The sequence below is a fragment of the Musca domestica genome, unplaced genomic scaffold, assembly GCF_030504385.1.
Source record: "Musca domestica strain aabys unplaced genomic scaffold, Musca_domestica.polishedcontigs.V.1.1 16, whole genome shotgun sequence".
Classification (NCBI taxonomy): domain Eukaryota; kingdom Metazoa; phylum Arthropoda; class Insecta; order Diptera; family Muscidae; genus Musca; species Musca domestica.
Window position 1 is genome coordinate 12445033 of NW_026712219.1, and position 18524 is coordinate 12463556.

Sequence of the window (18524 nt, forward strand, 5' to 3'; positions counted from 1 at the left end):
TTCCTCGCTTCATTTCCAGCGCACAATCCGGACTATAGTGTGCCAATCCGGACTATAGTGTCTAAAGTTTTTTGGAAAGCAAGGTTGGCACTTAAAAATACCAAGGTGTCGATCACCTTAAGCAAGCGCTTCGCCGAGAATGGGACAAAATACCGCAATCGTGTGACGGTTTTATTGACCGTTTGAAGGCCATAATTCGTGCCAATGGTGACCAATTCGAACAAATCTAAACTCATTCTATTTCCGACATTTTTTTTTGCTTTCATTCAATAAAATTAAAAAAAATGTAAAAATAATGGCGTTTGACTTTGTTGCAGTTTTTATCTTACCCTGTATTTGGTATGAAAAAATGTAAAATTTATAACGTTTGACTTTTTTCCAGTTTTTTTTATCTCACCCTGTATTTGGTGTGAAGGTATATAATTTAAATGCTACAACTTGATATTTAGATTACCGATGGAATCTGTATTTGACATTTGGACGAGGGCTTGGAAATCCGTCCTATATTTGTACGAAAAGTACTAACTGGTATTAAATATGGTATTGCGTAAAGCGATAGAGCTGGAATCCTCAAATTTCGCTATTGGTATCTGGAATTGGGATATGGAGTTGGTTTTGGATATATGTACAATAATTGTACGAATAGTACTAAATTTGGTATTTGGTGAAGGGATAGAGCTGGAATCATCATGAAATTTGAAATGAATGTCACTGTTAGTGTCTTCCCTGACATTGAAAAGCAGACAGGTCCTCATGGCTAGAAACCTTTCTACACGCCTCAACCTTATTCCGTCACTCCAATACGACTTACCCTACCTGTTGTTTTATTGAAGTATCCAACATTGACTCCCAAAGCCTACTCAAATATCGCACACAACAACGAAAGAAAGACAGAACATATACATCTGATAAAAACAGATGAAGATGAAATAAAACAAAACAAAAAGCATGTTGAGAACAAATTGGAAACAATAACAATGACAATGGAGCAGCAACAAAAGTATCTCTTTTAGAAAAATCTCACTCTCTTGAAATGTATACAATTTTAAAATTTAACAGTATGACTCTCAGAGACATCCCCCATACATAAAAATACAAAGAGAACGTCAGAGAGTGGTTGAGAGTGAAAGAGCAGTCATATGTGTGAAGTAATGATTTGTTTTTATTAGGTCTTGTCGATAAAGGGTGGTTGGGGCTTGTGGGGTGAGTTATATTCGGAAAAAGTAATGGGAGTAATGAGAGGAAGAGAGAGAGACACCATGTGTTTGAGAGCAACATACTGCACTTCTGTGTATTGTATTTTTAGGGAGTTTGGCGATCTTTGCCGGTGTAGAAACAAGTATTCCTACAGTACCACACGGGCGGTCGTATCTGCTGAATATAATAGCACGTTGTCGTGTTCTAAGCGTTGCGAGTTTTTTTGTGTGTTTCAAATATTTTGTGTACGAAAAAAATATTGAAAATAAAAGAAAAATAATCAAAGAAAAAATTAATAAAAATAAGTGAAACTCAAAAAAATATTATTGATAATACTGAAAAGAAGAAAAATTTTAAAAATCTTATTTGACAACCCTTTTGCAAAGGCACATTAAAAGCAAAATTGGCGGTATTATTTGCGGTATATATTTGTTATTTTTTTGTTGTAGTTGATTTTCTATCTAATTTTGTCCCATATGGTTTGTTGTGTTCTTGTGGTTATTGTGTTGTTGCTATTGTTCTATGCAAAAAAATATTTAAAAAGGCTGAGAAAATATAAAATAATTCTCTTATCACATGGGCCCATATAGAAATACATGAAAAAAAATGTTTTATTTTTTTAATTCAAATATCTGTGCACGTTCTACTGCATTTGTATCGAAGCTGCAAGAATTGTCATCCATCCAAACTTAGCATATCTGTGTGTAAATCCCAAATATCGTCCGTCCACAGCGTTATCGCAATGCTCTCGAGATATACCACATATTCAACTTCAACCGATTGGATCTGCTGCAATCATTTGAAAACGGAAGTTGTTCTATACGCGATTTGTGTGTCCGGCACAAAATCGAAAGCTAAAGAAAGTGAAAATACGATTTTGAAGTGAAATTGAAAATTTGTTTCCAACATGGTCAAGTGTGGTTGTTTTTCGTTGAAGAAAAAACGTGGCTGTAAGAAAAGAAAATAATTAAAATAAGGAAAATATGTGTGAAAAATAAAGATGTACCCAATGTAAAAATATGAAAAAAAAAAAAAAATAGAAATGTAAATGGTTGGTTAACTTAAAACCTAAATCGGATATAAAATAACGATTTTGAAAATATTTAACTGTTGTACTAAAGAAAGTGAAAATATATTGTCTATGTTCGAACTCGGCCTAATATTGGTTAAAATATTTCTACCAAATAAAAAATTTGCAAGCAAATGTATCACTTTCAACATCACTAGTAAATACAACTTATACCCACTGCATTACCAGTTAACAAAAAAAAAAAAAAAAAAAAAAATTCACCGTTAGCAAAAAAATAATGAAATTCTCAAAATAACTTACTTTTACTTGATAAGTAATAAAAAATGGCGGCTCAGAGTAGCAGTCGGAATATAAAACCTAAAAACGCTGGTTTAAATCTCCCCGCCGACATTAAACTAAAACCAAAAAAGTTAAAAAGTATCAGTCGGTTTAGCCGACAGATGTGTATCCTCAGCCAATGTTCGATTATTAATATATATTTTGAATTCTGTTATGAATATTCAAATAGTTGACCCTCTATGGGGTTGGTTCCGAAGAAATGGGCCAATATTGTCCAATTCGTATCAGTCCTAAATAAATATGATATAAATATTGGACTACATCGACTATTTCCTTCACTTTATATGAGATATGTGATAATTTTTAGAAAATGTCAAAATGTGCGTGAGGTACCGGATATAGAGGACCGAAGTACAGATAAAAATATTGGTATGGGCAAAATTAAAAAAAAAAGAAATTATCCGATCTGTACCATCTTTATAACAGGTCTTGTGTTGACAAAAATATTGAGATGTTCCAAGTCTGAATGGAATAGGATATTAATTTCGCGATTTATGAGCGGAAGGAGTGACATTCAGAAGGAGTGGACCGATATATCCCATCTTCACAACGGAGCTTGTATTTGTAGAAATAATAGGATGTGTGAAATATGAGGAGAACCGGATTCTTATTTCGGATTTTATAATCCTTTTGGTTATTCAAAACTTCGACCCTTTGTGGGGGAGGTATCAGAAGGAATAGTCCGATCTCTATCACGTTTATAACGGGTCTTGTGTTGGTAGAAATATTGAGATGTTCCAAGTCTGAATGGAAGCGGATGTTAATTTCGCGTTTTATGAGCTTCATGGATATTCAAAATGTTGACTCACTTATGGGGGAGGTACCAGAAGGGGGAGGAACAAGATCTAAGTTTGATAATAATATTACGATGTACAAAGTTTGGACCAAATCGGATACTCCCTTCGAGAGTTATCGTGCGCATCAGCCAGTCAGGCAGATAGAGAGACGAACATCGCTAGATCGACTCCAAATATCCTGAAACGAAATTTTGGCCGTATCAAATGATATACAGAGTGAGATAAAAAACTGCAACAAAGTCAAAAGCCATAATTTTTATTATTTTTTTAAAATTTGAAATGAAAACAATATCGGAAATAGCATAAAATTTTAGAATAAGTTTAGATTTGTTCGAAATAGTCACCTTTGGCACGAATTATGGCCTTCAAACGGCCAATGAAACTGTCTACACGTTGCTCTGCGGTATTTTGGCCCATTTCCGGCGAAGCGCTTACTTGAGGTGAGCGACACTTTGGTATTTTTTAGTGTCAACCTTGTTTTCCAAAATACTCCAGGCACAATAGTCCAACGGATTGGTAACCGGAAATTTTGTTGGCCATTGTGCGCTGGAAATTAAGCGAGGAATCTCATTTTGTAACCATTCTAGGGTGGCGCGTGATGATTGTCCACTGTCCTGTTGGAATGTCCAAGGTCAGCGGCTAAAATGTTTGCATGACCAAGGCTTTAATACACTCTCCAGAATAATCTCGCGATAATATTCGGCATTTATTCTGATGCCACGGCCGATTAATACGAGCGGAGGCCGACCATCGTCTGTTATGGCGGCCCACACCATCACCATGGCCGGCACTTGATTCTGGTGGCCAACCGAAGGTGCATATTTTCAGCTGACCTTTTTGGCAAGTAAACACGGTCATTTTGTTTGTCATCGGAGAAAACCAAATTCGGCAGTTCACCACTTTTAGCCAAGCGAAGCAACTCTTTAACTCTTTTGAGTCTATTTTCTTTCTGTTGCGGTGTAAGTTCTTGCACTTTTTGGAATTTCAATGGTTTTACCCCGAGCTCATTTTTCAATATTTGCTGAATGGAATATTGCGATATGTTCAGCTCAAGCCACTGCGACGCGAGTTTTCGATCAAGTCGCTTCTTTTATTTTCGAACCATTTCTGCTGATGTTGCGGTTTTCTTCCGTCCACTTCCTTAACGTCGGGCTACGCTACCAGTATCACGGTAACGAGCGATGGTACAAGACACAAAAGATTTATTCACATTTAAATGCTGGAGAGCTCTAACGGTAGCCACTTGTGGTTTTCCAGCCAAATATAAATAAATCACACTACCACGCTTGAATACCATCGCGAATAACTTTTTTTCTGGAAAATTCTCACAAAAATGATTTTGTACGCTTGTAAATAATATAATAAGCTGTCACTGGAATAATTTTAACAGCTGTCGGACGAGTGGTTTAGAAATGACATCAATCTGAAGTTGGTTGTAGTTTTTTTCATCTCATCCTGCATATACCGAATAGCCGACGGATCACGGACGGTGAAGAAAATTTTGCAGTCTTCTTATAATTGTCTTCCAGGCCTTTATTTTTATGTTCTCCAGGCCTAGTTATAGAAAGAACTTCCGTTAAAAAATACTCAAAATTTTCAAATCATGTTATATGACTCGTAACGTCTTTACTTCCAATTCCATTTAACGTTATCAATTATAAATAATTCTCAATTTCCTTTTTTTGCAAATATACAAAAAATATCTACAATTAAAAAAATATCACAAAATTCTGGACTCGCCACACACCCATAAAATTCAATTAAATCCGAATATAAACCATGACAAATGTTAAAAGTTTAATTTATCACCCATTTTTTGCGCCATTCGATTGTTTACTTTTTTTTCTTCTCATCGGGCTATTCGCAAAAAAAAAAATACATTTGGCAAGCGTTAAAACAGCAAAAATAATAACAAAAATACACGATATGTCTCTATGCCGGTCTGTCTGTCCGTCTGTCTGACGCTGCTTCTCTGTACAAATGTGAATAAATGAATGTTTTAAAAATAATTCAGGAAAAAAAAAACGAATTCACGAAATACAGCCAAAGCAAAATGGCTCAGAACACCACAGCATCGACAACTGTCTGTCGAATGAAGGAAAAAAAAGTAATGAACAGATGACGATGAACAGCAGCTACCGAGAATGCAAAAAAATCGAAAAAAATCGGAAAAATACATTAAGGAAATTGTCAATACCTTTAATGTACAAAGTATTAATGGAAATAGAAGCAAAGAGGAGATCCACACATTGAGTTAATTAGTTTTTTTTATTCACTTTCTGTGATCTAATCGCAAATATCAAACGAAATTGACTTATGGGATTTTCGAACTTAAGACCCAATAACATTTCACTGCAGCTGGGAAGGGGGTTTTAATGGAATTTTCTTTTTATTTTTTTCGTGTGCTACTCAAATAGTTTGAAATAATTTTGTAAATAACAATTTTGTTTTGCTAATTGCATGTTTATTTTTTTATACCCTCCACCATATTATGGAGGGTATATTAACTTTGTCATTCCGTTTGTAACTCCTCGAAATACTCATATCAGACCCAACAAAGTATATATATTCTTGATCAGCGTAAAATTCTAAGTCGATTTAGCGATGTCCGTCTGTCTGTCTGTCCGTCTGTCTGTCTGTCTGTCTGTCTGTCTGTCCGTCTGTCTGTCTGTTGTAATCACGCTATCTTTCGAATGAATTGAGATAGGTGGCCAAAATTTTGCACACATGTTTATTTTTCCAGTAGGCAGGTTAAGTTCGTAAATGGGCCATGTAGGTCCACGTTTTCATATAGGCCCCATATAACGGTACCTCCCTATATTCGGTATTTTGATGATTTTAGCGACATTATTCACGGGAATTGTTTTAAATTTGGTATTTGAAGTTCAAAATGGATACTACACCCTAAGACGGAAAATTATCCGTGCAGGTCCACGTCTTCGTATAGCCCCCATATAACGGTACCTCCCTATATTCGGTATTTTGATGATTTTAGCGACATTATTCACCGGAATTGTTTTAAAATTGGTATTTGAAGTTCGTTATGGGAACTAAAGTCTGTGACAGAAAATTGTCTGTGCGGGTCCAGGTCTTCGTATAGCCCCCATATAACGGTACCTCCCTATATTCGGTATTTTGATGATTTTAGCTACATTGTTCACCGTTTATTTCAAGTTTCGAATTTGAATATGGTAATGGCTTATGACCAACAATGCCTATGCATGTCCACGTCGTATAGACCCCAAAATAACGGCTATATTCGGTATTTTTAAAATTTTAACAGAATTTTTTAAGGATTTTATTTTTTGAAAATTTCCAAATTCGTTGCAAATGGTGGAGGGTATTAAAAGTTCGGCCCGGCCGAACTTACTGCTTTTTAACTTGTTTTTTTCTAATTTTTTCACGCCTCCCAAGAAGAAACTTCAACAAAATATTGCCGATCTAATGAAATTGAAATTTGAAAATTGGGAAATTTGCAAGCCAAATGCCTGACCGAATAACCCAAACCACTTTACCATTGCCTTCCGCCACACTTCATACGAAGTACCCTCCCTCCATATTTTTTTTGGAATATTTCCACCAAACGGAATTTACTTCTTTCACTTTGTAATATGGTTGTGAGCGCCTCTTTAAATTATAGGTTATTACTTTTCCACTTCTCTTTTTTTTTTGGTTCGTCTTCATTGCCTGCAAATTGGATTGTAAGTCGATTGAAAAAAAAAAATTCCTTGGACAGCAGCCATGCCAGCCAATGCTGCAGTAGGAGCAGCAACAGAAAATGAAGCAATTGAAGTGATTCTTCAATAAACATGTTGAGCATGTTCAATGATTGTAGACTGCCAACGTTTGATTAGCGTTTCGAAAAGGGTGTTGAAAATTGGAATGATTTATAACTCCCCTGAGTACATTCCCCTTTTTATACCCTCAGCCATATGGCTACAGAGGGTATATATCATTTGATATGGCCAAAACATGCCTTATCGAAATAACGATTTTAGACCCTAGGTCTCTTTGGACCAAATCCATTTCAAGACATTTGGAAAGGTAAGAGTGTCAGCTATAATTTGGCATCAATTTTGTTGACCCCATTAAAGGGCCGTTTTTGGACTTTTTGGGGGTTTTCTAAAAAATCCGGGTCCAAAAAATCGATAATTTGACTATAACTTCAGAACCATGACCACTTACTCCATACATGTGACCACTTTTTGGATAGGTATTTTCAAATGATACCTTGTCTATATCGGGTAAGTGGATCCGGGTCCAGGCCGGGTCTTGAACCAGGATTTTCGGATCAAAAATATGGGGTCCCGGGTCCGTAACCCAAGAAATAAATAGTAATCAGGGTAAAAATAACTACCTCTGGAAAAAAATCGAAAAAATCGAAGAGTTTTTACTAAGCTAGAGTTGTTCCATCGACAATATCGACCCACTCTTTCTGATACTTCCCCCCAAAAGGTCGAAATTTTCAAAGAAAATATTTTACTGCCCAGATCCGGGTCCAGAGAGAGAGATTTAGCTCCAATTTCGCACTTCATAATATTTGCATCAGTTCTATCTCAGGTGTGAAAATCGAAAAATTTCGCTCCACTCAATCAAGTACCTCCCCCACAAAGGGTCAAAATTTGAATAATTATAGCTCTAATAAAATGTGACGTAAAAGTTCGATTGTCTTCTGGTGCCTCCACCACAAAGGGTAAAAATTTTGAATATGTATGATGCTCAAAAGACGCGAAATTCGGAAAATATTAAAAAATGGTAAAGCCATTGAAATTCCAAAAAGTGCAAGAACTGCAACAGAAAAAATAGGCTCAAAAGAGCTAAAGAGTTGCCTCGCTTGGTCGAATATGGTGAACTGCCGAATTTGGTTTTCTCCGATAATAAAACATTCGTTGTCCAGAAGTTTGTAAACAAACAAAATGATCGTGTTTACTTGACAAAGAGGTCAGCTGAAAATGTGCACCAAAAAGTGCAAAAACCGCAACAGAAAAAATAGGCTCAAAAGAGCTAAAGAGTAGCCTCGCTTGGCCGAATATGGTGAACTGCCGAATTTGGTTTTCTCCGATGAGAAAACATTCGTTGTCCAGCAGTGTGTAAACAAACAAAATGATCGTGTTTACTTGCCAAAGAGGTCAGCTGAAAATGTGCACCTTCGGTTGGCCACCAGAACTCAAGTGCCGGCCATGGTGATGGTGTGGACCGCCATAACAGCCGATGGTTGCTTTCCGCTCTTATAAATCGACCGTGGCATCAGAATAAATGCCCAATATTGTCGTGAAAATTTTCTGGAGGGTGTATTAAAGCCTTGGGCACGCAAACATTTTGGCCGCAGACCTTGGACATTCCAACAGGACTCAGCATTCTTGGCACTCAGCACGTGCCACCCAAGAATGGTTACAAAATGAGGTTCCTCGCTTCATTTCCAGCACACAATAGCCACTATAATCTCCGGATACCAATCCGTTGGACTATTGTGTCTGGAGTATTTTGGAAAACAAGGTTGGCACTAAAAAATACCAACGTGTCGATCACCTCAAGCAAGCGCTTCGCCGGAAAAAAAATACCGCATAGCAACATACGGGCAGCGTGTGGCGGTTTCATTGGCGGTATGAAGGTCATAATTCGTGCCAAAGGTGACAAATTCGAACAAATCTAAACTCTTTCTAAAATTTGATGCTATTCCTGACATTTTTGCTTTCATTCAATAAAATTTTAAAAGAAAATATAAAAATTATGTCGTTTGACTTTGTTGCAGTTTTTCTATCTCACCCTGTAAAACACCATTTATATTGGAAACTGCTTCACATTGACATCACTAAAAGTCGTAATAGTAAAAAAAAGGGACGTTTCTAAATACTGTCCTGAAGTACTAAAATCATACAGTCAAAAAAAAAAAACGATGCTGTCTTTTGAATTTTTATACCCTACAACACTATGTGTTGGGGGTATTATAAGTTTGATTGGGCCAAAAATTATGTAACACCTCGAAATATTGGTTTCCCACATAGGAAAGTATATATGGACCTTCCTATCTCGCCGAGCTGAGTCGATCTAGCTATGTATGTCCGTCCGTCAGCCTGTCCATGTTAAATTGTAATCACTTTACAGGTCGCAATTATGGCCCGATCTTCACGACATTTTAAATGGAGGTGGGGCTAGGGCCAGAATAGAACCCTATTGCTTTTGGAGATGATCGCATAATATTTAGAAGTTGAAATGGACCAAAAACTAAAAAATTTTCTGATTTTGCAGTTGCTCTACAGGTCGCAAATATAGACCAATCGACGCGGTCTATAGCCCTGGAGCTTAGGGCTGGGCAGAGGCCTTCAAATTTTGATGGTCATCGGGTAATATTTAGTGGGTGAAATTGACCATAACATTTGTGTTAAAGAAAAGTCAAATTTTCCATTAAACCGCGAATATTTTTCATCCCCGCGAAAACGCAATTAGACGAACAGGTCAATTTTGACCGTTGCGTATATGCCGATAGTAAATATATCGGATATATATAGCGAAATATATACAATGTGTATATACAAAGGAAGGGGATGTTAGCTAGAATACCTATATCTCAAGAATGGCTGGACCTATTTTGACAAATTTCGTCTATTCAGATTGCCTCTCTTGGCATAAAAGTATGAAATCTAAAAAAATCGCATAAAAAGATGCCAATAATGATGTTAATATTGATTTTGTAATATTTTGTGACATTTTTTTTATTTTTTCATATTTTTTTATCGCATGCAATGCTTTCAATATTAAATTGTGCATTTTGTAATATTTTTTCACTTTACAACACAGGTTGGGGATCTTCACGAAAATTTTCCCCAAGGGTGGGGTTAGGCTCAAGAGGGATAGGCATATTGTTTTCAAATATGTCCGCAGTATATTTAGGGGTTGAAATGGACCAACAACTAAAAATATTCCATGAAGTTTGAGTTTAGGAAAGCGAGTAGAATGGATCACTACTTTTGTGTGAAAGAATATCAGCATTATTTACAGGCGATATCCGAAATACACAAAATGCAAACTTCTGGCTTTTTTATGCTGACTTCGTTGAGGAATATAGCCAAATATCGTAGACAAGCAAATCATATAAATGAGTCCAAATTTGGAGATACAGAGGGGCCTCTTGTTTTTGGAGATGATCGCAAAATATTTAGCCGTTCAAATGAACCAAAAACAGAAAAAAAATCCAAATCACACAATTGACGCCAATCGACACGTCTGAGAAAAGAGTTAAGGATAGGCCATTGGCCATTGGATTATATTTGTCTGTAAAATGGACCACAGCCACTAACAGCACTATGGAGTGCGTAAATATTGGGCAAATTTGTCTGGTCAAAATGCTAAGGGTAATATCTGGGCAACGCTCCGTGACATAATTTCAAAAGCGAAATCTTCCAAAATGGATTTGGATATAAAGGGGCTTCTCACATATTGTAGTGTTGTGGGGTATTACATGGTTGGCCCCGCACGACTATAGCCTTTGCTTACTTGTTTGGTATGCTTCTGTCAAAAGTGGACAAATAAAATCTTAAAATTTTGATTTTATTTAGTTTTAAGTTAAAATTCATTAAACAACCAACAAATAAAGTTCAGTTTGTTAAAACGTCTCTTTTTCGCCAACAATTTTGTTCTCACATCACCAGACATTTCATTTCCATTTCAAAATTTTGATTTTCAAATAAATTTACAAAAATCTCATCATTCCTCTTAACCCTCACCCTTTTATCTAGTTATTTTGCCATCAATAATAAATGTTATTATAAATATTTTTATATATTTTTTTATTCTTTTTTTGTTGTTATATTCTCTGGTTTGGTGTTGTTTTGGTCTTGTTTAACAAGCAAACACGAAATATTTAAGTTGGGCTTCAATTAATTCTTCGCATATTTTTTGATTACTTCTCTCAGTTTATTGCAAAGATAGAGTGGCTGACTGGCAGACAATCGGTCGAACTATTTGTGAGCCGCTAGATAACTCTTATTTATTGAGGTTGTTATTTGATTATTTTCTAACCCCAATTGCTTCGTATTGGGTATGTGCGTGTTTAAAATTTATGACCCCATTTTGCAATAAAATGACACTTGGAAGAATAAGGGTGGGATGTTGATAGCTTTTTTTTTTGGAAAATGTTTGTTTTTACTTGAGATCTGTAGAGATATTGAAACCTGAAAATGTCTACTCGAACACCCCGTATGCATATTGCTTTTACCCCAGGGGAAGGGGAAAATTGCATTTAAAACACCTCGAAATTGAATTTAAATCACCTGTCATTAATTTTAGCAACAAAGGTCATTTTCAAAATTTATGCGAGACGTGGTGGTAATAACATCTGTTATTTTTTTTTTTCGATACAGCAAAAATTAAAAATAAGGGTTGTTAATGAAATGGAAAGTGAAAATTGAAATGGGAATTTTTTATTTGATTTGGGTAATGTATTTATAGCAGAGGCAGGTCTTTCTGTAAAAGATACCTGTATACACTCTTCTAACCATGTCGCTCTGCCAATAGAGAATCAGTAAAAGGCTTCATATATAGGATTCAATTTTTCTATTTAAAGATCAAGAGATCTTTCATAAAAGATCTGGAGATCTCATAGAAGACTTGGAGATGTTATAGTAGATCCGAAGATCGTCAAGAAGATCGGGAGATCTTCTCATAGGGAATTTGGAGATCTGCACCTGGAAGATTTGGAACTCTTCTCATAGATGATCTGAAAATCTTCTCATAGGAGATCTGGAGATCTTCTCATAGAGGATCTATTGATCTTCTCATAGAAGATCTGTAGATCTTCTCATAGAAGATCTATAGATCTTCTCATAGAAGATCTGTAGATCTTTTCAGAGAAGATCTGTAGATCTTCTCATAGAAGATCTGTAGATCTTTTCAGAGAAGTCTGTAGATCTTCTCATAGAAGATCTGTAGATCTTCTCATAGAAGATCTGTAGATCTTCTCATATAAGATCTGTCGATCTTCTCATATAAGATCTGTCGATCTTCTCATAAAAGATCTGTCGATTCTCATAGAAGATATGTTGATCTTCTCATAGAAGATCTGTTGATCTTCTCATAGAAGATCTGTTGATCTTCTCATAGAAGATCTGGAGATCTTCTCACTGGAAGATCTAGAGATCTTCTCACTAGAAGAATTAGATATCTTCTCCCTAGAAGATCTAGAGATCTTCTCATAGAGGATCTGTTGATCTTCTCATAGAAGATCTGTAGATCTTCTCATAGAAGATCTGTAGATCTTCTCATAGAAGATCTGGAGATCTTCTCATAGAAGATCTGTAGATCTTTTCAGAGAAGATCTGTAGATCTTCTCATAGAAGATCTGTAGATCTTTTCAGGGAAGTCTGTAGATCTTCTCATAGAAGATCTGTCGATCTTCTCATATAAGATCTGTCGATCTTCTCATATAAGATCTGTCGATCTTCTCATAGAAGGTCTATTAATTTTCTCATAGAAGATCTGTTGATCTTCTCATAGAAGATCTGTTGATCTTATCATAGAAGATTTGGAGATCTTCTCATTGAAGATCTGGAGATCTTCTCATAGAAGATTTAGAGATCTTCTCATAGAAGATCTGGAGATCTTCACATAGAAGATCTGGAGATCTTCACATAGAAGATCTGGAGATCTTCAAATAGAAGTTCTGGAGATCTTCAAATAGAAGATCTGGAGATCTTCACATAGAAGATCTGGAGATCTTCACATAGAAGATCTGGAGATCTTCACATAGAAGATCTGGAGATCTTCACATAGAAGATCTGGAGATCTTCACATAGAAGATCTGGAGATCTTCACATAGAAGATCTGGAGATCCTCACATAGAAGATCTGGAGATCTTCTTATAGAAGATTTAGAGATCTTCTCATAGAAGATAAAAGATTTAGAGATCTTCTCATAGAAGATCTGGAGATCTTCTCATAGAAGATCTGGAGATCTTCTCATAGAAGATCTGGAGATCTTCTCATAGAAGATCTGGAGATCTTCTCATAGAAGATCTGGAGATCTTCTCATAGAAGATCTGGAGATCTTCCCATAGAGGATCTGGAGATCTTCTCATAGAAGATCTGTAGATCTTCTCATAGAAGATCTGTAGATCTTCTCATAGAAGATCTGTAGATCTTCTCATAGAAGATCTGGAGATCTTCTTATAGAGGATTTAGAGATCTTCTAATAGAAGATTTAGAGATCTTCTCATAGAAGATCTGGAGATGTTCTCATAGAAGATCTGGAGATCTTCTCATAGAAGATCTGGAGGTCTTCTCATAGAAGAATTGGAGATCTTCTCATAGAAGATCTGGAGATCTTCTCATAGAAGATCTGGAGATCTTCTCATAGAAGATCTGGAGATCTTCTCTTGGAAGATCTGGAGATCTTCTCATAGAAGATTTAGAGATCTTCTCATAGAAGATTTAGAGATCTTCTCATAGAAGATCTGGATATCTTCTCATAATAGATCATAGATATCTTCTCATAAAAGATCAGTTGATCTTCTCATAGAAGATCAGTTGATCTTCTCATAAAAGATCAGTTGATCTTCTCATAGAAGATCAGTTGATCTTCTCATAGAAGATCAGTTGATCTTCTCATAGAAGATCAGTTGGTCATCTCATAGAAGATCAGTTGATCTTCTCATAGAAGATCAGTTGATCTTCTCATAGAAGATCAGTTGATCTTCTCATAGAAGATCAGTTGATCTTCTCATAGAAGATCAGTTGATCTTCTCATAGAAGATCAGTTGATCTTCTCATAGAAGATCAGTTGATCTTCTCATAGAAGATCAGTTGATCTTCTCATAGAAGATCTGTTGATCTTCTCTTTGAAGATCTGTTTACCTTCTCATAGAAGATCTGTTGATCTTCTCATAGAAGATCTGTTGATCTTCTCATAGAAGATCTGTAGATCTTCTCATAGAAGATCTGTAGATCTTCTCATAGAAGATCTGTAGATCTTCTCATAGAAGATCTGTAGATCTTCTCATAGATGATCTGTAGATCTTCTCATAGATGATCTGTAGATCTTCTCATAGATGATCTGTAGATCTTCTCATAGAAGATCTGTAGATCTTCTCACTAGAAGAATTAGATATCTTCTCCCTAGAAGATCTAGAGATCTTTTCATAGAGGATCTGTAGATCTTCTCATAGAAGATCTGTAGATCTTCTCATAGAAGATCTGTAGATCTTCTCATAGAAGATCTGGAGATCTTCTCATAGAAGATCTGTAGATCTTTTCAGAGAAGATCTGTAGATCTTCTCATAGAAGATCTGTAGATCTTTTCAGGGAAGTCTGTAGATCTTCTCATAGAAGATCTGTCGATCTTCTCATATAAGATCTGTCGATCTTCTCATAGAAGGTCTATTAATTTTCTCATAGAAGATCTGTTGATCTTCTCATAGAAGATCTGTTGATCTTATCATAGAAGATTTGGAGATCTTCTCATTGAAGATCTGGAGATCTTCTCATAGAAGATTTAGAGATCTTCTCATAGAAGATCTGGAGATCTTCTCATAGAAGATCTGGAGATCTTCACATAGAAGATCTGGAGATCTTCACATAGAAGATCTGGAGATCTTCAAATAGAAGTTCTGGAGATCTTCAAATAGAAGATCTGGAGATCTTCACATAGAAGATCTGGAGATCTTCACATAGAAGATCTGGAGATCTTCACATAGAAGATCTGGAGATCTTCACATAGAAGATCTGGAGATCTTCACATAGAAGATCTGGAGATCTTCACATAGAAGATCTGGAGATCTTCACATAGAAGATCTGGAGATCTTCACATAGAAGATCTGGAGATCTTCACATAGAAGATCTGGAGATCTTCACATAGAAGATCTGGAGATCTTCACATAGAAGATCTGGAGATCTTCACATAGAAGATCTGGAGATCTTCACATAGAAGATCTGGAGATCTTCACATAGAAGATCTGGAGATCTTCACATAGAAGATCTGGAGATCTTCACATACTCACATAGAAGATCTGAGATCCTCACATAGAAGATCTGGAGATCTTCTTATAGAAGATTTAGAGATCTTCTCATAGAAGATAAAAGATTTAGAGATCTTCTCATAGAAGATCTGGAGATCTTCTCATAGAAGATCTGGAGATCTTCTCATAGAAGATCTGGAGATCTTCTCATAGAAGATCTGGAGATCTTCTCATAGAAGATCTGGAGATCTTCCCATAGAGGATCTGGAGATCTTCTCATAGAAGATCTGTAGATCTTCTCATAGAAGATCTGTAGATCTTCTCATAGAAGATCTGTAGATCTTCTCATAGAAGATCTGTAGATCTTCTCATAGAAGATCTGTAGATCTTCTCATAGAAGATCTGGAGATCTTCTTATAGAGGATTTAGAGATCTTCTAATAGAAGATTTAGAGATCTTCTATGAGAAGATCTGGAGATGTTGTCATAGAAGATTTAGAGATCTTCTCATAGAAGATCTGGAGATGTTCTCATAGAAGATCTGGAGATCTTCTCATAGAAGATCTGGAGGTCTTCTCATAGAAGAATTGGAGATCTTCTCATAGAAGATCTGGAGATCTTCTCATAGAAGATCTGGAGATCTTCTCTTGGAAGATCTGGAGATCTTCTCATAGAAGATTTAGAGATCTTCTCATAGAAGATTTAGAGATCTTCTCATAGAAGATCTGGATATCTTCTCATAATAGATCATAGATATCTTCTCATAAAAGATCAGTTGATCTTCTCATAGAAGATCAGTTGATCTTCTCATAGAAGATCAGTTGATCTTCTCATAGAAGATCAGTTGGTCATCTCATAGAAGATTAGTTGATCTTCTCATAGAAGATCAGTTGATCTTCTCATAGAAGATCAGTTGATCTTCTCATAGAAGATCAGTTGATCTTCTCATAGAAGATCAGTTGATCTTCTCATAGAAGATCAGTTGATCTTCTCATAGAAGATCAGTTGATCTTCTCATAGAAGATCAGTTGATCTTCTCATAGAAGATCAGTTGATCTTCTCATAGAAGATCAGTTGATCTTCTCATAGAAGATCAGTTGATCTTCTCATAGAAGATCAGTTGATCTTCTCATAGAAGATCAGTTGATCTTCTCATAGAAGATCAGTTGATCTTCTCATAGAAGATCAGTTGATCTTCTCATAGAAGATCAGTTGATCTTCTCATAGAAGATCAGTTGATCTTCTCATAGAAGATCAGTTGATCTTCTCATAGAAGATCAGTTGATCTTCTCATAGAAGATCTGTTGATCTTCTCATAGAAGATCTGTTGATCTTCTCATAGAAGATCTGTTGATCTTCTCATTAGAAGATCTGTTTACCTTCTCATAGAAGATCTGTTGATCTTCTCATAGAAGATCTGTTGATCTTCTCATAGAAGATCTGTAGATCTTCTCATAGAAGATCTGTAGATCTTCTCATAGAAGATCTGTAGATCTTCTCATAGAAGATCTGTAGATCTTCTCATAGAAGATCTGTAGATCTTCTCATAGATGATCTGTAGATCTTCTCATAGATGATCTGTAGATCTTCTCATAGATGATCTGTAGATCTTCTCATAGAAGATCTGTAGATCTTCTCACAGAAGATCTTTTCACAGAAGATCTGTTGATCTTCTCATAGAAGATCTATCGATCTTCTCATAGAAGATCTATTAATCTTCTCATAGAAGATCTATTAATCTTCTCATGAAGATCTGTTGCCAGATATATTTATAAAATGAAAGCCTAAGACAATATAGTCCATTAATTTCCACGTTAACATGATGTAAGTCTGTAATCCTAAATCATTCCTTTTTCCATTATTTGAATGTAATTCCCAGAAAATCAAAAAACATCGCATAATGGCTACATAAAACAATAAAAATATCGAAAAAAAAATTTTTTGGGAGTGACAACAAACTGTCTTATGAACATAAATTTCTTTTCATAATACCTATCAAATAAATTTCATAAATCTTCTTTATTGGAAAGAAGAGGAGATAAAAATCATTCTGAAAAACAAACAAAATCCATTGGCAACTGAAACAACATCGACAGACCAAAGATGACAAAAACTCTCCTTCAAGGCATTGCCATCGACTGTTACTCACCTCACGTACGAGATGATGGGCAATGCGCACGCATCTTTGAGATCATTGAACTATGGGTTCACACCTCTGTTTGTCTCGCATTGGCATTGGCAATAAGAAAACTCATGCTCAAGATGCGGAGGAGGGGGAACAATGACGATCATCCAATCCCATGAACAGAAGATACTTGTCACCATTTCTTTTTTGTTATCATTCTGCCAACATTTGCCAACTGTCATTTTCATTAGAAATCTTGACGTGTCACTGTCGTGCATAGGTTTTTGTTTTGATGTTTAGGGTCTAGCCGGGTCAATAACAATTTTGTACACACATCATCGTGTTGGGAGTCCAAAGATTTATGACAAAACATCTGATTAGTTTTATGAGGGAATGTTATATACAGGGTGAGATGAAAAAACTGTAACCAACTTCAGACTGCTGTCATTTCTATGCCACTCGTCCGACAGCTGTTAAAATTATTCCAGTGACAGCTGATTATATTGTTTACAAGCGTACAAAAGCATTTTGGTGAGAATTTTCCAGAAAAAAAGTTATTCTCGATGGAATTCAAGCGTGATAGTGTGATTTCTTTATATTTGGTTGGAAAACCACAAGAGGCTATCGTTAGAGCACTCCAGCATTTAAATGCGAATAAATCTTTTGTGTCTCGTACCATCGCTCGTTACCGTGATACTGGTAGCGTAGCCCGAAAGTGGATGAAAAAAAAACAGCAACATCAGCAGAAATGGTTCGAAAAGTAAAGAAGCGGCTTGATCGAAACCCGCGTTGCTGTGGCCGGAAAATGGCTCGTGAGCTGAACGTATCTCAATATTCCATTCGGCAAATATTGAAAAATGAGCTCGGGGTAAAGCCATTGAAATTCCAAAAAGTGCAAGAACTTACACCGCAACAGAAAGAAAATAGACTCAAAATAGCTAAAGAGTTGCTACGCTTGGCCGAGAGTGGTGAACTGCCGAATTTGGTTTTCTCCGATGAGAAAACATTCGTTGTCCAGGAGTTTGTAAACAAATAAAAATGATCGTGTTTACTTGCCAAAGAGGTCAGCTGAAAATATGCACCTTTGGTT

The 18524-nt window shown here is 36.0% G+C and overlaps 1 protein-coding gene across 5 annotated transcripts in view; it reads left to right on the forward strand.

The window, feature by feature from the left end:
- Window positions 1-18524, forward strand: part of LOC101889805 (guanine nucleotide exchange factor DBS) — a 260338-nt gene that overhangs the window by 38040 nt on the left and 203774 nt on the right. The window contains exon 1 of one of the 5 annotated variants that reach the window (XM_059120102.1): window positions 1450-1618. The exons of 3 other annotated variants lie outside the window; for them this stretch is intronic. Coding sequence is in view for 1 of the 2 variants with exons in the window: in XM_059120101.1 (XP_058976084.1) it covers window positions 2105-2147 (43 nt within the window). In the remaining variant the exon portion in view is untranslated. Of the gene's footprint in view, window positions 1-1449; window positions 1619-1751; window positions 2148-18524 lie in introns of those variants that run through there. One more of the 5 variants, XM_059120101.1, reaches the window with a different exon arrangement.